The 22,340-nt window shown below is 40.8% G+C and overlaps 2 protein-coding genes and 1 long non-coding RNA gene across 6 annotated transcripts in view; 2 read left to right on the top strand and 1 right to left on the bottom strand.

Annotated features, from left to right (window-relative positions):
- Positions 1-13,914, top strand: part of rasa1a (RAS p21 protein activator (GTPase activating protein) 1a) — a 29,944-nt gene extending 16,030 nt beyond the window's left edge. For 2 of the 3 annotated variants that reach the window (XM_080309118.1, XM_080309119.1), the window contains exons 3-26: positions 1,502-1,637; positions 2,567-2,637; positions 4,198-4,315; positions 4,609-4,640; positions 4,882-4,934; positions 5,051-5,201; positions 5,360-5,438; positions 5,879-6,002; positions 6,105-6,261; positions 6,405-6,492; positions 7,266-7,346; positions 7,711-7,868; positions 9,284-9,360; positions 9,473-9,645; positions 9,738-9,897; positions 10,082-10,224; positions 10,362-10,477; positions 10,572-10,658; positions 10,757-10,824; positions 10,918-11,006; positions 11,091-11,168; positions 11,462-11,596; positions 11,690-11,769; positions 13,485-13,914. In XM_080309118.1, the coding sequence (XP_080165244.1) occupies positions 1,502-1,637; positions 2,567-2,637; positions 4,198-4,315; positions 4,609-4,640; positions 4,882-4,934; positions 5,051-5,201; positions 5,360-5,438; positions 5,879-6,002; positions 6,105-6,261; positions 6,405-6,492; positions 7,266-7,346; positions 7,711-7,868; positions 9,284-9,360; positions 9,473-9,645; positions 9,738-9,897; positions 10,082-10,224; positions 10,362-10,477; positions 10,572-10,658; positions 10,757-10,824; positions 10,918-11,006; positions 11,091-11,168; positions 11,462-11,596; positions 11,690-11,769; positions 13,485-13,533 (2,503 nt within the window). In that variant the 3' untranslated portion in view covers positions 13,534-13,914. Of the gene's footprint in view, positions 1-1,501; positions 1,638-2,566; positions 2,638-4,197; positions 4,316-4,608; positions 4,641-4,881; positions 4,935-5,050; positions 5,202-5,359; positions 5,439-5,878; positions 6,003-6,104; positions 6,262-6,404; positions 6,493-7,265; positions 7,347-7,710; positions 7,869-9,283; positions 9,361-9,472; positions 9,646-9,737; positions 9,898-10,081; positions 10,225-10,361; positions 10,478-10,571; positions 10,659-10,756; positions 10,825-10,917; positions 11,007-11,090; positions 11,169-11,461; positions 11,597-11,689; positions 12,691-13,484 lie in introns of those variants that run through there. The other variant, XM_026186445.2, reaches the window with a different exon arrangement.
- On the bottom strand, positions 12,770-18,494 carry ccnh (cyclin H). 2 transcript variants are annotated; one of them, XM_026186447.2, is made up of 10 exons: positions 18,176-18,494; positions 17,952-18,103; positions 17,728-17,853; positions 17,554-17,627; positions 16,263-16,476; positions 15,991-16,154; positions 15,582-15,652; positions 15,228-15,333; positions 13,062-13,125; positions 12,770-12,958 (listed from the first exon to the last, which is right to left on the bottom strand). In XM_026186447.2, exons 2-10 carry the CDS (start codon positions 18,066-18,068, stop codon positions 12,932-12,934), a joined length of 963 nt encoding a protein of 320 aa, XP_026042232.1. In that variant the 5' UTR covers positions 18,069-18,103; positions 18,176-18,494; the 3' UTR covers positions 12,770-12,931. The 2 variants fall into 2 exon arrangements, with proteins under 2 accessions (XP_026042232.1, XP_080165262.1); XM_080309136.1 differs by having other exon boundaries at positions 17,728-17,850; positions 18,176-18,352.
- On the top strand, positions 17,764-20,759 carry LOC145432354 (uncharacterized). Its single transcript, XR_013912638.1, has 3 exons — positions 17,764-17,875; positions 19,163-19,229; positions 20,473-20,759. It is a non-coding gene; the product is annotated as an uncharacterized LOC145432354 (long non-coding RNA).
- Positions 20,760-22,340: the final 1,581 nt, after the last annotated feature.

The following is a 22,340-nucleotide window of genomic DNA, read 5'->3' as shown; positions in this document are numbered from 1 at the left end:
ACATCATCTAATTAAGTGAAAACGACATGATCTCCTGTGGACATATTGCCATGATGTCATCAGTTATGGGAGAAAGGAGCTGCTCTGTATATGATTTATTCGTGTTATTTTAGTGAGTTAGTGTTTGTTAGAGATTTGTGGTTCCGTAACTGGTTGCAGTTCAGAATCCGCTTGTTAAGTGATGACGGGCCAACCCTGCTTCCAGGTCCAAGCTCCTGCTGTGTTCATTAAGGCTGTTGTCTTAACTTGTAATCTTAACTAAATTCTTTATATATTTTTTTATTTAATATAAACAATCCCCTCAAAATAATCTGTGATCATCGTAGGCCTCTCTGCCTTTTTATTAGCACTAATCATGTGCATCATGCCTTTAAGCTCAGCTTTAAAACCTTACATACAGCCTATGGACTTACGGTTTGTCAGACACCACATATTTGAATGCTTCAGATAAGAATCTCTCTGAAGCTAACTAAGATTTCAAAAGGACATGAAGCTTAGGATCGAGAATTTTTCATGGTGAGTAATCCAAACCATGCAGGAGAATATGCGTGACTAACCTTGAGCTGTGAATGGATCATCTCCAGTATTCTCTGGTTGTTTGGTCAATTTTCAGCATCGTTTCCTGCCTTTTGATTGCATTTGTCATGTCTTCCACCCTCACATGAACTTTTTTAGAAGGGAAAGTTGATATCAGGGTGTTTATTGTTACCCTAACCATAAATCTGTAGCTAGCCATCAAGTAGCACACCATTATATGCCAGTTAACCAAATTCCAATAATCCTACAAACACTGCCGCTGTTTGGTTTCTGTTTTAATTTATGTCTGAAGTGAGAGCAGAGCTGCACATTTTAGCTAGTTGACTTCTAAAGCTAGTTGACTTCCCGCTAACTTCTAACTCTGTTAAACTTTGTAATTCTTGTTTTGTTTTGTTTTTTCCATTGGTGCCTGGATGCTAAACTTTAGTGTAACACCTGGAAGGGCACCCACACAGATCAATTTAATTGAGATGAAACAATTTGGGCTGTTTTTAACTCTCAGCGATGCCACAGTATTTGAGTTCAGGAACCGAAGAAAAGTTTGACCTGCTAATAATGTCAGCAGATAGCAGTAAACATACCCGTACACTGCAGTGATTTTCAGGTTTTTAACCTGTGTCACAATTTCCCATTCATATCTAGTAAATGGGTTTGGGACTGCTGTCGAAACAGACTTAATGGATTGTCTTCAAACGCACAGACTGTCAGCACTGATGTTTCATTGTGTCGGTATGAGCTTACCTTTGCACATATGCATGTGATGAAGCAGTTTATCGTCAGCTGTGTTTACACCAGAGCTGGATGGTGTATCATAGGAACAATGATGGAAGTAATCGATACAGATAATTCAACTGTCAAATAAATGAGAGTTGAACTCTTTTTGATTGTCTTTACTGCCCAGGGGTTTACCTGTACTTAAAGCTAACCGCGGCACCTTCTTTATTGTTATGTTTTCTATTAACAGGATAATCGCCATGTGTGGGGACTATTACATTGGTGGGCGGCGGTTCTCGTCCTTATCAGACCTGATTGGTTACTACAGCTATGTGTCTTGCCTTCTAAAAGGAGAGAAACTGCTATCACCAGTGGCCCCTCCAGAGGTGAGTGACTCCATGGCTGAAGGTATACAGTGTAATTCAAAGTACTGCGTTTAAGATAAATGTAAAGTCTTGTAGTGTTCCTCTGTAATTTTATTTGACCCCCGATTTGTTTTGTCACACCGTCCCCAATGTTTCTCAACTCAAAGTAGGCCAAGGTTGTGCTATATTAAAAATGAACTCCTCGTCAGTTTTAAAAAACTTAACATAACGTGAGAAGTTTCTCGTGTGTTTTTTTTTTTTTTTTTTTTTTTTGTGCTGATATAAATGAACTATGACTTTCAGATGGCATATCATTAATGATTTCCTTTTAAAAACTGAAATTGTGATGGTTGGATAGCTGTGTTTAATGTAGCGAATAAAATGTGTGACTGGCAGCTTGTTGAATTAACGGTCTCCTATGCTGTTTTGGAAATAAGTAGAAACGAACTTTCCCCAGGGCTCTATCAAAACTTCAGACCCTTTTTATATATACTTAACAGTGTGCAAAATGGGACAAGAGTAAAGTGTGCATAATGAAACCTAATCTCCTGAAATGTCCCTTAAGAGTTCTGATCTGATAAAACGTGTGAGGGTTGAAAGATGAGTGGAAATATGCACCTTTTGAGATAACTCGAAGTCAGCCTTCACTTCTTTATTATTTCTTTCTTCCTTTTTTTTTTTTTTACGCCACTTGTTCATTGCAAGAGGAAGTATTTTACGGTCTTCCTTTTCCTTTTTTTCTTTTGCCTTCTGGCAGATTTCAGAACTGTTTAAGGCAAAGCCTGGGCTAATGTTAATTATGCTTTTTAAGGTAGTGGGATTTACCCCAGGGAGCTGTAGTAGAATACTTGATTTTCAAAAATAATTGGAGGATTTTACATGAATATAATTCTGAAAGGTCAGGGCTAAGAATGAGGCTTTTATTCTTTTTTTTATTCCTGTTACCACAGCCTGTAGAAGACAGGAGGCGAGTCAGGGCCATACTTCCATACACCAAAGTGCCAGATACTGATGAGATCAGGTAAGTGTCATGTGTGCACAAAATCTGCTTTTCTTGTCTTGTAGGGCAAAATCCTCGTGTCCCAACCATCACTTTCCTAAAAGTATTTTTTTGAATGTGAACCATAATCTTTTAGTTGCACATGAGCCACAGTGACATCCTAGACCTAAAAAATACCTATTCTTAGCACAAAGAACAGCCTAGTCTTCCTTTCATTTTTGTGGCATGACACAGCAGGCTGGAAAGCACATTATCTGACTTGTGACTGAAAAATGGTCTTGTCCCTGTCATTAAGCTGCAGTAGGCACACTTACTGATGATCCCAGCTATTCCCAATTTCCTAAATCTGATAAACAACTGTCTGAAGTCAACCTCAACGCTGAGCCTGCCAGTGAGCCACAGGCTTAACTGAGCACACATGCAACATTTACTTCAGCTTAGGGGTAGGCGACATGGTTCAAAATTTTATCATGACAATTCAAGAATAATTCCAGTGTCGAATTTATAAAATAGTTAACAAAATATTATTGATGCATGCGGGCAGCAGTTTAAAAAGTAGGTATATGGAGGGCATTTTTTTGCAACAAGTTACTGTTGCTGATCACACACTTCCTAATTTTAGGTGTGACATGAGGCGCCACCAGCCGCAGCATTCTAGTCTAACAGTAGTGACACAGCAAAAGTCAGATTTAAGCACAAAAGTAGCCTACTAAACATTTTAGTTTAACATTACCTAAAGTACCTTAACCTGGTAAGACCTGAACTCTTTCATGGCATGCTTTTTTTATTTCTCTTTGCTATTTGGGCTGACTGGGACCTGATGAATGTAAAAACAAAGAATTACCTGATTTTTTTTTTTGATTTTTTTTTTTTGTTTCTGAGGAAAAAGAGGTCCACATAAGAGGACGTTTGTTTTAAATTTCGATGGAACAGTGGCAGTGTTCTTATAAGTGGATATCAGGCCCTTGCAGAACAAAATTTAGTGTTTTGGTCTAGACAACCCAAAATGTGATGTCCACATATGTGGATGCCAGTTCCTAGGAGGTTAACTTTAACTCTTCAGGAGCCTGTGCAATATTGTCACATAATAAAACTGAAAGTAATTTTCCACCTGGTATGTTGTATCAAAATCTTAGCTTTTCCACCTTCCACTATTCTTTCTCTCATATGAAGCGGAACTAGCGAATGCTCCGATGATGCTCGGTGGAGTCTAAATCGTCATTGGAGCCTGATACAAGGCTCTTGCTTCAGACATGCCCGGGCTTGTCTCGTTGGGTGTACAGTGAATACATGACGTTGCTATAGCAATATTGAGATATGACATTTTTATATTGTGTAAAAAAAAATTATGCTGGTATTATCACGAATGAAATGATATGGCACAGCGCTACTTCAGATTTTAGTAACGCTTTATTTCCACACTAAATTATTATTGTCTGTATATGTGTTCACTTTACTGATCCCAAGTTCACATTAAATCACAGTTGAGATGATAGTCCCCTTACAGAGCGACAATGCGATGCAGATAGTGTTGGATAAAGTCTTTCTTAGTTACCTTATTTTGACTTGATCTATTTGCAGCTTCCTTAAAGGGGACATGTTTATTGTTCACAATGAACTGGAAGATGGCTGGATGTGGGTGAGCAATGTTCGTACAGAGGAGCAGGGACTCATTGTGGAGGATTTGGTGGAGGAGGTGGTAAGTACGGCCTGACATTGAGAAGCTCATATCACCTTATTTTTCAAAAGATCTTTATCAAACAATAAAAGTCAATTCGGTGGGAAAAAGAACAAACAAAATTAATAGTGGCATCTGCACAGTAGTGTGCATTAAAAACAAGCACTGCACTAGCACTGTGAGGTGACTGCAATATAGGACACTAAAGTAGGCAAAAGCATAGCACCCACAGTTGGGATGGGATATATGAATACACAAAATAATTGCATGACATTGTAAAAACTACAGACATTTCTGTTTGTGATCATTTTCAGGGCCGTGAGGAGGATCCACATGAGGGAAAAGTGTAAGCTCCATGGCACTGAACTGACTTACTTAGTGTCTGACATCTGTTCTCTTCCATAAAAACCTGTCCTCTCTGTTACAATAATTTATCACACATAATTGTATTACTGTAGTTTATTATTGCAGAAAATGCATCCATACGCGGAGCCTAGTTTGCTTTGTCTTTTAGACATGTGATCACTACTGAGCATTCGGTTAATTGCGTTAATTCAGTCTGTTTTCCTTCTGTTGCTCTCCTACAGCTGGTATCACGGAAAGATCACCAAGCAAGAGGCCTACAACCTTCTGATGACAGGTACACTTTCACTCAGCACTGCAGACTTTACAGTTTCTTTTTGTCCCAAATATGTTGTGAACATTATCTAAACGTCTCTTTTTCCTTCACTTCTTTTGCTCCTTTTAATTTCATAGTTGGTCAAGTGTGCGGTTTTCTAGTCCGGCCTTCAGACAACACACCTGGCGACTATTCCCTCTTTTTTCGCACCAATGAAAACATCCAAAGGTTTAAAATCTCCCCCACACCTAACAATCAATACGTGATGGGGGGGAGGTACTATAACAGGTATGTCTGCCAGTGTGGCTGCCTTCAGTGTGGCGATGCAACACAGTTATATAAAGAAAGTTGAAGTATAACTGTAGCATTTCTTTAATGCAACATCAGCACATATTGAGGATGCCGATGTAGTTGCTGATGAGCTGAGTGTCTTTTCTCTCTGGCAGTGTTGATGACATCATCGACCATTACAAGAAAGAACAGATTGTTGAGGGTTACAACTTAAAAGAAGCTGTTTCAGTTCAGGTAAGCAGTTATATGCTAACGTCATATAGTGAACCTCACTGTATTTTTGACTTAGCAAAATGACATTCGACAGTGTGTTTTGTTTTGTTTTTTTTGTGTGTGTGAGTCTCTGAAGATATTAGGGCTTAGCATTTGTGCCACCTTGGAAAGGCAGTGTACAAATTTTTTTTCTGAGATGTCATTTTGTTGATATTTGAGGTGAAGTTTTAGAGCTTAAATGAATGCAAGGTGGAGGACTTAACCTTAAATATGTTAAAGTACTACATTTTAATATGATTGGACTCTCAGTGAACAGTAAATGTCAATTTTTAATAAAAATCATCCACACTTCTCTTAATCAATAGACATAACAGACAGAGAAAAGCGATGTAAGCTGGTCGTTTGAATGACGTCATTTTACCTCTGTCCTTACACGGTGTTTGTTTTTGTATTTACTGTAGCACCAGGAACAGGTTCTGACTGACGTAGTGGATGGGAGAGAAATTTATAACACTATCAGACGGAAAACAAAAGATGCTTTTTACAAAAACATTGTCAAAAAAGGCTACCTCCTGATCAATAAAGGTTTGTGTAACGTTGGCTCGTTTTGTCTGGGCTTTTATCTTCTTGTAACATCGTGAGTAACTATTATCTCATTGAGAGTCTAAACTTTGATTTCTCCCACAGGCAAAGGCAAACGGTGGAAGAACCTTTACTTTATCCTGGAGGGTAATGACGCACAGCTCATCTATTTTGAAAACGAGAAAAGAGCCACGAAACCCAAAGGGCTGATCGACTTAAGCGTGTGCTCCGTCTACGGCGTGCACGACAGTCTGTTTGGCAGGTCGGGCTTTGAAATCTAATCAGTGGTTTCATTTTTTACACTTTAAAATCTGAATGCTTAATGATAGCAGTTGTGTAGACATTGTATAGATGGAAATTATTTTTAATCTTTAAAGCATTTTGTCTTCTGCTTTACTTTTTCAGGCCAAACTGTTTCCAGATTGTTGTCCAGCACTTTAGCGAGGAACAGTACATATTCTACTTTGCAGGAGAGGCTACAGAGCAGGCACAGGTAAACAGAGAGTCAGCACTTTACTGTCACAGAAAATGGTTAAACAAGGCAGAAACGCATACACATTCTTAGAAATATTTTTATACACATACATTTATTTTTCTGAGAGCTGAGGGTGCTTCTCTAAAAGAACAAGGATTTCAACATCATTATCTACTTTCGTAGAACTCAACCGACTGGTATTCTTTCCATTTGTCTTCTGCTAGATCAGAGTGCAAATTTATTCCATTATTTATTTTATCTTTCATGTATCATTGTCTAAAGTGGAAGTTAGAATGCTGGGAAGAGAAAAGTAGGAAGGAAGGAAAGAGCTTACGAACATACTGCATCATTTATCAAACCCCTTGAATTAGAGGTGAAACACCACTTTAATCACGCCTCAGTTCTTTGATTTAAAATCTTTCTGCAATGTCATAAAAATGCTCGAAAATGAAAGACTTATTGCTGTAGCTTCAGTTTGACCTGATGGTGGCAGTGTTGTTTCACTGTAGAATTACACATTTACACTGTAGCACCGGTGGAACAGGTTTACTTTAGGACAGCAGTTTTCTCTTGTTTTATATTGTAATATATTCATTATAGTATATTTTGTCTTAGATAAGTTTGGGGCCACAAAACATTTTCAGTTTCCAGATGCAAGTGGCCACCAGTTAGAAATTTCACAATAAGACTTTCATTTTATTCCTTTTTGTGGAATAAATGAGTACACACAGTGTAAATACAGTATTTTTTTTTAATGTTTTGGCCATTTTCTTCTTTCCTTTTTTCTGCAGGATTGGATGAAATGCCTTCAAACCTTCTGTAATAACCTAAGGAAAACCACTCAGCCCACCTCCAACAAGAGGCTTAGACAGGTTTGTATAGCAGCACCCAGTGTGTGGTCATGATGGCAAAGCAACACAGCAGAAGATAAAATCCAGTGAATAAAGAGGCAGCTCTCATTCAGGTGTATGTGCAAGAGAGGGCTGCAATTGTGACATCAACATTTTAAAGTTTAAAATGTATCAAAACGTAATAATATTGTGAAAGATTAAACACTGATTATTAAAATGGCTTGTATATTAATTCTTCTGTGATGAGGCAGTTGTTCTAATTTTTCTGATTAAAGATTAATTCAGTAGTTTGACGAGGTTCTCCTCAAATGTCATGGCATATCAGGACATCTAATTATTGCAACCCATCAGTGCATATGTTTTAATCTTTATTGCCGTCTTTCAGGTGAGCAGCCTGGTGCTGTACGTGGAGGAGGCGCACAAGTTGCCAGTGAAGTATTTCACCAACCCCTACTGTAACATCTACCTGAACAGTGTCCAGGTTGCTAAGACGCACCCGCGGGAGGGGCAGAACCCCGTCTTCACTGAGGAATTCATCTTTGAGTAAGTTTGTTGTACTTGTTTATTTCTCTCCTTTGGCTTTTGCTGTTATGTTTCTCCCTTCATGTTTTATCCTTCTAATGTTTCCAGCTATTTTTATTGCTTAAAATCACTTCATAGCATACTAGCATCATGCTATATAGCCAGTGTAGTGCCAATGTTTACCACTGTTTGAGAGAGCACAGATAAGACTGAGGTGTCGAAAGTCTGCAAAGTGAATCTGCCCCAGGACCATGTAGGAGTGGCATAGTTAACAGGAAAGTACGGTGATTCACATATTCTGCCTAAGGAAACCCATATCTTTATGGCCGTACACATTAACATTGTCACTGAATAAACAAGCTGCACCGATGGCATTGAACATCGTTTTTTTGTTGTTGTTTTTTTTACACTTTTGTAATTTGGATATTAGCTCATGCGACTGACATCCCTCTCACTCGCAGAGTACATGTCATGCTTCAGTTCATCTCATTGTTGCTTAAGCAGCTTCCAGCCTGATTTAGCCACTTTTCATGTCACTATAGCGACAAAGAGTCTTGCACTGTGGCCAGTGCTGCTGTTTGAGCAGGGTTCTTGCTCTCCTGCCAAAGATGCACATCTTTTTGTGTCTGCTCTGTTCAGTGAGTGGCAGAGAGGAGCTGAACCCTTGAGTCAGCGGTGTACATACATGTAATGTTTTTCATCTGGTTTGTTAATGCAGGCAGAGGCCTTACACTCTGGAAAACACACACACACACACTTTTTTGTTTGAATTATTTGACATGTAAATGTAGCTGAAATTACAACTCAGCTTTTGTCCTTAAGTTGATGTTTGGTGGACCCTTTAATAAAATGCTTTTTCTTGTTTCTCACTGGCTGCACATGCAATGAACTAGAAAAGTGTAACATGCAAAAAATACACATCTAACATCTGTGATGTTTATCTGAATAGATACTTGAAGACATATATCTCTCATCTGTATGGCACTGTAGCTGCTATTATTGCTCTTTTGATTCTTCTGAGCTCTCAGTCTGCAGTAATATAAATGACCTGGCATTTATATAAATACAAGAGCACGCAAAGGAGGAACACAGCCTGAAACCAAGTGAACGATTTGTTCACAGACTACAATTTCTTTCTCATTTTTTTTTTTTTTAGTATTATATTCCATGTAAATGTAGTCATTGTTTTACAATTGGAGCTGAAATGCTGTGCATGTGATGCTAGTGAAGTTGAAGTGTTTGCTACATAGCAAAACATTAATGTGGCAACATAACAAGATACACAAACAGATTAAAGCATATTCCCATTTATATGTACATATGTTAACAGATAATTTTGAAAACGATGCACTTGAATACCGGTACTGTACATTTGAAATGAGCAGTGTGTGTGGTTCCTGGTTTAGAGAATGATGTGTTTATCTCTGTTGTTTCAGTGACTTGTCCAGTGAAATTAACAGATTTGAAATCAGCTTGAGCAACAAAACGAAAAAGAGTAAAGAAAACGACATCTGTAAGTAACAGCTTCAAGTTTTAAAACAGATTCAAATCTGCATTTACTTTATTTCCGTTATCTACCCTTTTCTCTCCGTGTTCATCGATGCCTCAATGTCTTCCCTTCTCAGTGTTCATGCGCTGCCAGCTAAACCGGCTGCAAAAAGGCCAGATGATTGACGAGTGGTTCCCTCTCAGCTCCTACGTTCCTCTGAAGGGCATTGAGCCGGGCTCCTTACGTGTACGTGCCCGCTACTCCGTGGAGAAGATCATGCCCGAAGAGGAGTACAACGAATTCAAGGAGGTCTGAACCACTGAAAAGTGGCTTTGATTGCAACGTCTATTAACGGTCTACTCGGTTGTTGACTTTATGTCCTTGTTGTGCATCCTTTGCAGATAATCTTGCAGAAGGAGTTTTATGTCGTCTATGCTTTGGCACATGTGTGTGGTCAGGACCGCTCCTTACTGGCAAGTCTCCTCCTGCGGATCTTCAGGCACGAGAAGACTGAAGCCCCGCTACTCAGGACACTCAATGACAGAGAGATTAGCATGGAGGGTAGGAGTCACTGCTATTGTAATCCAAAGATAGGAAGGCTTAGGCATCTAAATAGATTGGTTTTAGAATTATGAAAGAATCATTTCATTGAAAGCTATAAGTGACAATCATGTTGCTTAGTAACCGGGAAGTTGTCGTGTCCACGCATTTTAAAAACCCTTCTCTGCTTATGCATTGCTACCAGATGAGGCCACAACATTGTTCAGAGCGACTACACTGGCCAGCACACTGATGGAGCAGTACATGAAGGCCACAGCAACACCCTTCGTCCACCACGCGCTCAAAGACACAATCCTCAAAATCATGGAGAGCAAACAGTCCTGCGAGGTAAACGCCTGCTAAAAATGTTGCATTAAGTGTTGATACCGTACAATAAGGTGAAATATTTATCTTGTTGAATTTATTTGTCTATTTCCCCGCCAAATCTCGGCCTAAATCTACCTTTTTTAAAAATTGTTTTTAAGTTGAACCCTTCAAAACTGGAAAAGAATGAAGATGTGAATATGAATCTGGGGCATCTCCTCAACATACTGTCTGAGCTGGTGGAGAAGATCTTCATGGCTGCTGAGATCCTTCCACCGTAAGCTCATTTACCCTCACACAGCAGAAAATCAAACCACAAGTCCAAGGAACCCAAAAAATCAATTCAGGTGTCTCTATAATTACTTTTTCAGTACTTTGAGGTACATCTACGGCTGTCTGCAGAAGTCTGTGCAACAGAAGTGGCCCACCAACACCACCATGCGAACGAGAGTTGTAAGGTAGACAAACTGCCAAAAAACACCGATTTTCTTTGAGAGTATGAATGTTTGTTTATTATGTTTCAATATCTTATTATGCTTATCGATTCCTTTTCTAGTGGCTTTGTCTTTCTAAGACTGATCTGCCCCGCCATCCTCAATCCCAGAATGTTCAACATCATTTCTGGTGAGCATCTGCTGAAAAGCGCACACGCCATATCATCTTTGCTCACTCTGTGACTTGCCACTGTGCATTTGACACTACTGTTCCCTTTTGCAGATCCTCCATCTTCAACAGCAGGCAGGACCCTCACACTGGTGGCGAAGTCTGTCCAGAATCTGGCTAACCTGGTTGAATTTGGTGCTAAGGTATGAATTCTTTCATTCAGCTTTTATAGGAAGGCACGTGTCGAGATTTGTCTGGATTTGACAGTTGTCTCTGCTCACGAACAGGAACCCTACATGGAGGGTGTAAACCCTTTCATCAAAAACAACAAACACAGGATGATCATGTTTCTGGACGAGTTGGGGGTGAGTCACATTTGTTGCCGAAAGCTCAGAAGATTAGTGCATTTAAATGCTTTGTAGTTTTATAAAGTAAAAGTAAAGTACTATTAAGATATCTTAGCAATTCAGTGTGTAGTTACATCTCTTTACATTGACAAAAGCGCTAAATTGAGTGGGCGGTATGTCATCGCTGCTTTTTTACTATTGGTCAAATTAAGAAAGTAGCTTAAATACTACATTGACCTTAGGGAAATTATAAAAGGATACCTTTTCATAAGCTTTGAAAAACTTTAAGAAACTCTTAACTGTGTTTCTAGAATGTGCCTGACCTCCCTGAAGCCACGGAGCACTTTAGGACGGACCTGTCCCGGGACCTGGCCGCGCTGCACGAGATCTGTGCCACACACTCAGACGAGCTCCGGACGCTGAGCAACGAGAGGGGCTCAGGACAGGTTAGAGACCGCTGCCACATTCTCGCACAGAGACATCAATTAATGTCGTCGCATTTCACGAGGCTCATTTATCTCCCCGTTTGATCTCCGCAGCATGTATTGAAAAAGATGCTGGCCATCACAGAGCTCCTCCAGCAGAAGCAGGCTCAGTATGCCATGTCCAACAGCAACAGGTAGTACTGCACTCTTCCTCTCCTCCCATCCTCCCCATCCTTGCGTCAAGTCTCCGAGTGCAGCCCGGTGGAGACATGGCATGCTCTACCCTCATCACCATGGCAACCCATCCACCATTCTCCATCATATCTTCCTCTGATAGTCCCGCCCATCCCACCCACCTGCCATCTTGTCTCGTTCACAAGAGAGCTATGCAACAACAGCAGCTGAGTACAACAGGCGACGGCGTACTTTAAAAAATAAATAAAAAAACAAACAAAGAACTTGCACCAGTAACTGACAGCTGTATGCACAATGCAAATATTTGTTCCCCTCCTCCATTAACTGTGATTTGGGTACATTTATTCCTTTCATCACTGAGGCCAAATGCTGAGAGGGGCTTTTTGTACCCAGTATGTGTTTTCAATAGCACAGGTTGCCAAAGTGCCCCCCACCCCTCCTACTCAATATGAGGAAACTGGCAAGGAGATGCTAGTTTTCCTCAGACCCCTTTACTGGAAACTGGATTACAAGAGATGATGCTTTTTTGTAATTAGTGACTTATTTGAAGGTGGTGACAATATCTGCAAAGTACTGAAACAAGCATCTCTGTATGTCTGTGGTTTGTTTTTGTTTTTCTTTTCTAGATTGGAACAAAGTCTTTCGAAAAAAGAAAAGTATGGTTATTTTATATTAATAAATTCTCTTGCTGGAATCATGAGTATATACATGAGAAGAGCTGCATTTTTCCCAATAATTGTATCAGCTATTTTTTTTGATTATCTGGTTGAGGCTTTTTTTCTTTTTTTTGAAACTTCAAGACACATAATCAGAGAAACCAAGTAAAACAAAAGTGTTTACAGCAGTAAAAAGAAAAAAAATTGGGATAGTACAGACTGTATCAGACATGCATGCACTCATTAAACTGTTTTTGTAAAGTAGATTACGGAGTGGGTTTTTCTTTTGGTCTCCTGATTTGAAGGAGGAGAAATGTGTGCACATGGTGTCATGTGACAGAAATATGTAGAAAACTCTTTATTAAAAAAGCAGAAGAGAGAGCAAACAAACAGCTGACTGCAATTATGACACGAACACCTGCATTTATGTCACATCCCTTTACAGTAAAACACTGGAATTAATGTGTATATATAATAACTTTAAACTCTGCTCAGTTGCACAAGTCTAGATGAGGTCTTCATCAGTCCATTCCTGAAATAAAACAAAAGTCTAGATTTAGAAAGAATTGTTTAAAAAACAAACAACAACAGCAACAAACAAACGTTAAACTGAGAATAATGTTGGCCTGCCTCACCTCTTCTACCAACCGTGGTTCTTTTGCTACATGGCCATCTTCTTCATATCCTCTCTTTCGTTTGCTGCGATGGGGGAAAAAAAAAAGAAAATTTAGCATGTAGGTGTAAAACTAGTTTTGCAAACACTTCTGCAAATCGCAAGTGTTGTTTTGCGAGAAATAACCGTCCCACATCTTTGCTGTTAACTGTAACTTGTCAACTCATTTCGGTAGTGTGAGACCTCTAGTGTGTAGTGCCCCTCCATAATCACTCTTAGTTGCATTTTGTGTTTCTCTTCATTATTTTAGTTTCTATGACTTCATTTAGACTCTCTTCACGCCATGTTTGCAAGCCACACACGACTGGCGAGGCCATCTGTCTGGAACATTTTGATGCACAGCAAACAAAGTCCCTTTCACAAACGTGTTCGCTTTATCTTACAGGACAGAGTGCACCATCATGTCACTCGCTGCTGCCATCCAGGTAATGTGAGTTTTCATACGATTTTTCACCTGAGAATCAAAAGTGTGGCGGTCGGGCCGCACAGCCAGCCAAAGCGAGGCCTCATCATCCCGTGAGGTGTAGAACCGAAGACTGGAGCAAGTTTGTACTTTCCAAGCATGTGGCCTAGATTCCTGGCGGTATAAATGCAATACGGCTGTTCTCCATGGGAAACCCACTTGCTGCGTTTCTGAATGCTGTCCTTCCAAAGCCCTTCTCGAAATGCTTCAAACGATGACGCCGTGTTTAAAGATGGGCAAAAAGCCTCAAAGATTTCTGTGAAGATCTGAGAGACTTTACTGCAGACTTTTTTTTTTTAATCCTTGCTATTCCTGCCACTCCCTAAATATAAAATAAAAAAAAAATAAAAAACCTGAGCAGTTACAGTTGGTAACTGACATAGAACCAGACAAATAGGGGGTTTGGTAGGGAGGCTACCTGATGGGCCAACTTCTGTCTCGTGATGACACAGGAGAAAGGAAATCCAAAGCATTGAAGTAGCGTTTTTTTTCTGCCATCATCAGGGAATTCAAACATAGCACCTCTTGCCAAGACAACACGAGCCTTAACGCCCTTTCTACTCACTGTCCTCTCACCCACGTCGCCTGATTTTTACAATAAGCTCTTCCTTTAAACCATTGACGACTTCCAGTCTGTGTGTGAACTTTGACGCAGCAACGGGAGTCGCTTGTTACTTCTTTTTTTGGCTGTTTTTTTAAAATATGCTGCTTTGTTTATTGATGTTATATACTTAGGCTTGTATAGAGAAACTGTGTTTGTGTACGATTACAGCTGAAAGGTAGTCATAGGAGTTTGTAGGAGATACCTGTAACCCATTCTGTGCATGTGTAATCCTGACGGATCCTGTTATTGTGTGTGGGCCTACATATATGCTGCTCTAACGACTTTCACCGGAACTCCCCTTTATGCCTTTTTGGACGTTTTAAAAAAAAAAAAAAAAAAAAAAAAATAGAATCTTTCACACGTTGCAGTCTCTCTCTCTCTCTCTCTCGCTTTTCCCTCCACCAACAGGTGGCGTTTCAGTACATAGATCCACCCGGAGAAGTCATGCCACGCACAGATTTACCAACTTCAACGTCATAACGGTTGGCCCCGTGTGCCTCGTCGTGATTCGAGCAGCTGCAAAAGTCTGAATCTGTGCCTGTCATAGCGCAAAAGTTTACCACAGTTTACTGTAGTTGCACTTAAGATACCACGGACCTCACCGAGTGTTAGCAGACATCTGGCGACAGATAAGTGACATAATGTCTCCTAACATCGCCCAGAACAACAAAAAAAACAAACAAAACTCCTCATCAGCTATACCAATATCAGCTGTGCTACATGGTATAGATGATGTACTTTCTGTATTTCATACAGCTGATGATAATGATGTGTAATCCTTTTTATTTTTCTACCTGATTACTGAACCTTGAACCTTTTGCATCTTAGATACGACAACCTGGCTAAAATAAAACAATATATACCTGGACTTAGTCGCTTGTTTGTGTGTGCCAGAGTACTACGTGACAGTTTTACAGTGACATTAAGTGTTATTTTTCTTTCTACATACATATGTACACACTGATCAGCTTTATATATTCTGATTTTAATATCACAATGTTTAACTGTCGGAAAGTATCACAAAACAAAAACAACCAAGGGAGTTAATGTCGTCTCCTTACTTGCTTGAACTGGCAAATTCGGCATGAATCCTCTCCAGCCTCTGTTTGGAAATATTCACCTCCTCTAGTTTAGGAGGCTCATATTTCTTCAGGAGGGTTTTCATTCCTGAAAAAACAAAGCAGCAAGTTTGAAAGCGCATTCTTTGCCAAGGCCCTGTTTTGTAGCTCTAAGGCACATGAGTTGGATTGGCATTTAAAATGTATTCAGTTCTTCCTTTACTTGTGCAATTCAGCATAATAGTTTCTGTATCGTGCAGTCAATCGGACAGAACCGCAAGAAAAAGCCTCTGGAGAAGCTAAAACAGCTCAATATCACCATCTTGTGGTGTCAACTTGAAGGTGCGGTTTACTCACGTCTCATGGAGTCGTACATCTTTGAGAGCGTCTCCTTCTCCTCTTTCAGTCCTAAGCACTGGGTCAGGTAACTGGGCATGAGAAATAATACATAGAAGGGATCGGTCTTGATTAACATACGACGGACAAACTTCTTCAGAGAAATTACATTTTACGGTTTTTTTTGTTCCTGATTCAAATTTTGCTTTTGTAATGTATTTGCTGTACATATAAATTAACTAAGCCAGCCAATAATCACTCTGGACTTTATGATGAAATCTTAAATTCTAAACATTATCTAACATTTAAATTTTTTTTTCAACCATGAGGAAGATTCGATTCATAATTAGACATAATATTTTAAATCCGTGTTTGAAATTCAAACTGACCACTGTCACCTGGTTACTGATTTAAGAACTTTGTGTACTACCTCTCCATGTTAAGACCGGCTCTCGAGGCGCTGTTCAGAATAGCTGTCAGAGCGATCTGGGAGGGAGAAAAAAGTAGTCCTGCATCTGTCATAGCTGCCTGTGTCAGAAAGTCATCGGCAGTCTTCCTCAGTGACTCTGGGCTTTCCAGTGTAGGGTACCGGGTCTGGAAAAAGCGATATTTTCAAATGAAAACTTAAGTAAGCGAGATTAGGGCAGTAGTAGTTTCCGTCTTCGTGTTTATAGTGTGAAGCAGTCATAAGAGCACACCCACCTTGAGGTCGATGAGCAGACCTTCCATGGGTCTGTAGGGGTTGTGGACCACCAAATGAAAGTTGAGCTGCTGGATTAGCAGTAGCTCATACTCCAGGATCTGCTCCAGAACCCTTTCTTGTCCTGCTGGGGTCTCCTGTACAAGATTGCCCACAAACTGGGTGCAGGACACATTGAATTCATCTACTTTGCAGGCCAGGTATGTACACGTCAGCCTAAAACAAGTAACAGGTTGCTTAGAACAAGGCTGAAAAAACATTCTATAATTAACTCATTATTCAACACGACATGAAGGTTAAGTGGTTTAAGTGGTAGTTAAATAAATCATTTTTATACACAGCAAATCATTCAGTGACCCTCCCCCTATGCCCTATGGATGCTGCACTTTTATCTTGGAAGGAAACATTCCCATTAGGAGGAAAGTGTATAGCAGGAAGTAGGAGATCACTGAGAACAACTTTGGTTAAGATCGAAGAGAAAAACCCCCCCCACAAAAAAACAAAAACAATTTATTATGAGGTCAGGTAAAATTATGATGTCAAAGAAAAAGAAACGCTGTGTTTAGAGAATCTGTCTGCACTTAGTCTAGACGACTTGATAATGTGACTGTGGGTGACGATCACATGGGTCACCCCTGTTAACACTGAGCACAGATTACGAAACACCTGAGATGCTTTGCTGCCACATACTCTTACGCGTTTCTCATCCTGACATCTGCCCACATCATCTCTCTCCACTGAAGATCAACTTTGACTCTTGAATTGAGGCTTTCAACACACCTGACATCACAGTAATTTACGATAAGAGACCACCAAACTGAGTTACACTACAACCGTCGCATCGCTTTGATCGTTTTAATAAAACAGTTCAAAGTTTGCCTGCGAGTTTAACAAACTGGGAATTTCTGAAACACACCAAGAGATGTATGCTTCTGTGTACAATCTACACTGTAAGGATGTCACCTCGTAGCCACAAACCCCTCTGAAACCCTACAGCATAACCTATGCAGTAACCTGATGTCCACCTCTCTGCAAAGCTACGCATCGTGTTGAGTCAGCATGCAACTTTTGTAATTGGCCTGCTCAGCACCGTCGAGTCTTTTTTACTACTGTCGACTACTTTTTTTCACCTCAGTGTTTGAATTTATTAAAGTCAATATAAGGACTCACATATGTCAACAAATTCTTAGAGGGAAACTGCCAAACCTATCAGAAACTTTCCTCAACAGACACTTCCTTTAATGTGTCACCTCAGTGCTGTTCGTTTTCCTTTCACCGACCAGCAGTACTTACATGATAATCCTGGGGTGGTACTCCATGACGGAGTTGCTCAGGTAGAATCTCCTGAAGTACATGAGGGCTGTACCCTGCAAAACGAGAGAAAGGCACGTGGTTCACAGATGTCCTCGAGGTCACATGGCTCTGTTCAAAGAAACCGCATGCATACATACATACATACATACATACCACCACAGACTTTGGCATTGTGGGCTTAAAAGCATTGCAGAATTCCAGCAGCCTCCTCTCATAGTGCCGAAATAGGACGTCTTCCTCATGACGCTGCAAGAACATGGACTCACTCACCCCGGGCTTCTTCAAAGAGGAGGGAGTGAAGGTAACTGTCAAACAGACGTTCATGGACTACATCTTTGGTTCAAATATGCCTAATGACATTTTTAATCGCAGCTTACCTTCCCACTTTCTAGGGCCTTGTTGCGGAATTTCTGATTAGCCTTGCACCTCATATGCTCGAGTTCATCTTCACTTTTAAAAATCCAGTATTTCTTCTGGGAGCTGTTGTGAAACATGTCGCCTGTTGTGGAGAACACCGCAGCAAAACTGCCTGATAAAAAAAAAAAGAGTCAACGTTAGCCTGCCGTCCAAACTTTGATAAATCTGAAATAAAATAACTTACAGTTGTTGAGCGTATTTGAAGGTCAGTCCATCCACGACACCGATGCTGCGTGAAAATAATTTTCTACAAATGAGCGCGTTTAATGCCTCAAGACAGTTCAAAACTAACGTCTTAACAAGCGGACTGCGGCAATAACAAATCCCACGCGCGTCGCCATTGGATTACGTCGACCTCGTCGGTTATTGATGACGCACATATACGCACACAATCTAAGTCATATTTAGGGACGTTTTTGGCAGTTTTAGACGGGAATGCCACTTGAAACGCGCCGAATGGCTTCAATTTATGTCTAATTGGGGTAGTTTCGGTCCCCAGAGGCAACAGCGTCCCCAATGAACGGGTGTGTCAGCTGATATAGGTCCCCAATTTTGACAGAAGTAAACACACACACGAACTCACACACACACAAGCAAACATACTCCAGAAAAAAAAGAAAAAACAGGAGGTTGGAAAGAAAACGAATGAAGCGCCATGAAGACGTTTCACCTCCCACCCAAGAGATTTCTTCAGATGATATCCCACCTTTGCTAGGCCGGTTAGAAATAGCTGCCACTTTTGACAGTCTGTAGCGTTGAAAGAGGTGTCTGACCTTATGTGTCCTCTTCACTTGGGTTAGCACACGCTAAATAACCCAGAATAAATAAGCATGTAAACCTTGAATAAAGGCCCGCATTAACAGCAGCTCCCTCCTCCTTCTTCTTTAAATGAGCCAGGACAACATAAAGTTCACACTGCTAAAGCTGGTTTGTGACTATATGTTAGTTAAAATCAAGGATTTTGATTATTTTTTAGTGGGGGGTGGGGAAAAAATGCGCAACAGAAACGAAATCACACGGTATGTTTAGACAGAGCCACTCAACCCCCCACCCGTGTTTCCGCACGCCCTCATTTGCATAAACATGAGTAATTTATGAATAATAAATGCCCTTGCATTCAGCGGGAGCCGTTAATTTGCATATCACCACAGCTACAGTTTTATTTCCTTAGTGCGGCGTTATCATGAAGCCCTTCGAGCCTGCATAAAACCAGGCTCAAAGAAATGACGCTTTAACAGGTATGTGCGCACTTGGGACTATTTTATATAATCTTAACCTTTTTCTCTACAGGCGCTTTCCGTGTGAACGCTCGCGTCTGAGCTCTGTCTGTGATAGGCTTGTGCACAAGGCTACGGCGGGCTTCTACACTAGCCACCGCTCGGTCTTGCCCTGTAAATTGCATAAACATGAAGTGCCGATGCATTATTGATGAGACCATTGCAACGTTTACTGTATGTGCGCATATGTGTGCGTGCGCGGGACTGACTGTGCATGCACGCTTGTGTTGTCAGCCTAACACCTCTCCCTCTGCTATTTCGCATAATTCTGCAGTGTGATGACTTATTTTTGTCTTTCTGTGTTGTGTTGGACTATCTTGAAGGTTTTTGTTTGTTTGTTGTTGTTTTGTTTTGTTTTTACATTTCTGCTGTTTAATTTGTCATTTATATATGTATGTGTAGGGTTTTTTTTTCTGTTTTGAGACTTCATCACTTCATCCTGTGCCTTCACTATTTACAAAAGAAATGCTGGCTTGATGGTGAGGCAGCAAGTGAAATCTGCCTCCCCGTGAGTGTGTATGTTCATGTGATGGGTGATTTGAAGGGAGAGACACCACAGTTTTAGGTCAGGTGTGTGTGTGTGTGTGTCCCTGTGAGTAACGGTTGCTCCTATGCAATCTGACAGGCAGTGTTTTATGGGAAATCAAACTTGGGTGATTTTGTTGCATTGCCAGATCAACTGAATGATCTTTGAGCCTCCCTGATCGAGTTAGACTCATCCTCCCAGAGTCGAGCCCACACTCCTGCCTGTTATATTTCAGCCGCATATGAAAACCTTTTCAGGCGTGCTGAAATGATTGCTATTCACGGACACAAAGTCAGCTAAAATTCAGCCGCCGATGCCATGTGAACCATCACCTCGCCTGTACGCAGCTTTGTAAACTATTCATGGCGGTGATAATGCTGAGGAGGGAGGCGAGAAGAAGCTGGAGGAAGATAATCCCCACCCCGTGGCCCACCTTCCTCATCTCATCTATGAAGTTACTTTCTAGCATGAGAGGAAATAATCTGGATATAACCTTGACAATGATGCAGATGATTTACCAGAATGAGCCTGCCTAATCCATTTTTTTGCCCGCCCTTGCCCTGATATTCCTCGTGTTTGCTGCAGCTTTCATTCCATTTCAGCTTCACACGCCAACAATTAAATCCCGATTCTGACTCGTCGCATGTGCATATTAATTTTCTACTCTCCATCCTGCAGCATCCAACGACACCCCCACCCCACCCCATCCAAATTGGTACCCAGGTTGCTATGGCAACCATAAGTGGCAGTGCTGATGTCAGAAACTCCTCCAAGGACAGTCATGCAGGCATTGGGTCAGGTGATATGCAACGCTGCTGGGCATCCAGGAACAAAATGGCGGCCACTCCCCCCCCCCCCCAACCTCAGTTTTCTTTTCTTTTTCTTCTTTTTTTATTAACCACATGTGAGACTCTCTCTTTGAGCTTAAATAAAAGCGTGGAGTGCACCTGTGCTCCTCCCCCCCCCCCCCACCTCTCTTTTTTTGTTTTGAAATGTGTGATATGGATGATGTGGGATATTCTCTGTGTGATTGGTGTGAGGGAAAGGCATCACAGAGCTGAGCTGTCTGAGCCCCTCAGAGATCGGCTGCCTGTCTGAAGAATTTAGAAATCTGTCTGGCTATTTAAGCGCATTCACATCTGTGTGTCCCTTTGTGTTTGAATGTGTCCGTACACTGGTTTTCTCAGGTTGGCATTAAGCAGTCAAAGGTTCCCCCCCCCCCTCCCCTTCAGACACTCAGCGCTCCCCCACTGCCTCTTTCTCTTCTCTGTCTCTAATTGAGCTTTGTGTCTACCTCCATCTCCATTCAAATCCAGCCTCATTTGCATACTGCCGCTGCGTGCTGGACAGCTCCCCAGCTGTACTGTACAGAACTAAATGAGGAACACAGACCCACTTTGCGTGACGTGAATACTAAGCAGGCGCGATAGTCATTTTCCTGTTTCCTGAAAATACAGCTACCTGAGAGATCAGGGGTAAATAGGAAGGAGTGCGGTCGTATCAAATCAGTTGCATTCACAGACAGACGGGCATTACCAGACTGGGAAGGGGATGCTGATATAAAGGCAGAATTAATTTTTTTTTCTTAAACGAAACAAGGCAAAACATCATATACTCTAATTTGACTTAAAAGTTGCCAGAGGTGTTGTGATGTAGGCTACGAAGGTTTCAAGCTGACATCATTTATATTTGTATTTAAATTTAAATCCTGGAAATTCTGCAGGAAAACAGGATTCACCCACTTTCTTTTCCTTTTTTTTTTTTCCTTTTGCCAGTTACGTGACAATTTTGCCCCATTTTGGCAGGTTTAATTTGAACCCTACTGCCCTTTAGCTTTACTCTCACATCATTCCCTTTGAGGCCCGATTTTAAGGTCCCTTGCATTTTAGCAGAGGAAGTTGCTCAGCATTGAGGAATTTTTAGGGACGTTTTGCTTGAGTGCACAGAGACACGTAATTATGCTGTATTTTTGATGCACTCCAGTCACATTTAACAGAATGTTAAGCACGCTCTTAATGGGAAGCTTAAAACCCCCCCAAGGCCAATTTTCATTTTGAGCATACTGGTAGAGATTTGTGACATTTCAACTCATTTCAGTATTCAATCAAAGACATAGCTCTAGGGAGAGCACAACTAGCATGCTCTTTACGGTAAATCCAACTGTCCTTGGCTTTCCTATGCAGCCGCTTCCTCCATAGTCACACCTTTGAGAATTGGAGCAAATTAAATGACCCATTTTAGCTTTACCTTGAAGACAAATGCAAACAGTGTGAAAATGTTTCAGTTTTTTCTTTTCTTTGTTTCTTCAGTGAGTTTGAATATAAGGGCTTTATTTAGAAAACAAAATCACGTGTGCTCATTTTTAAGTGTCTGGCAGTGTTTAAATCAGCAGGGAATGAAAAACACATTGTGCTCCATCATTCTGAGCACCTTAGGCATTGAGGGGAATGTAGAGGAGGACAGACAGAGTGATGTTAAGGTACAGTCATTCTGGTGAAAATCCAATCCATACTGTACAATGCTCCAACAAGTCCACCAAATGACCC

The sequence above is a fragment of the Astatotilapia calliptera genome, chromosome 12 (genome assembly GCF_964374335.1).
Source record: "Astatotilapia calliptera chromosome 12, fAstCal68.1, whole genome shotgun sequence".
NCBI lineage: Eukaryota > Metazoa > Chordata > Actinopteri > Cichliformes > Cichlidae > Astatotilapia > Astatotilapia calliptera.
Note: the sequence above shows the minus strand (reverse complement) of the source record. Positions and strands in the feature narration are given on the sequence as shown.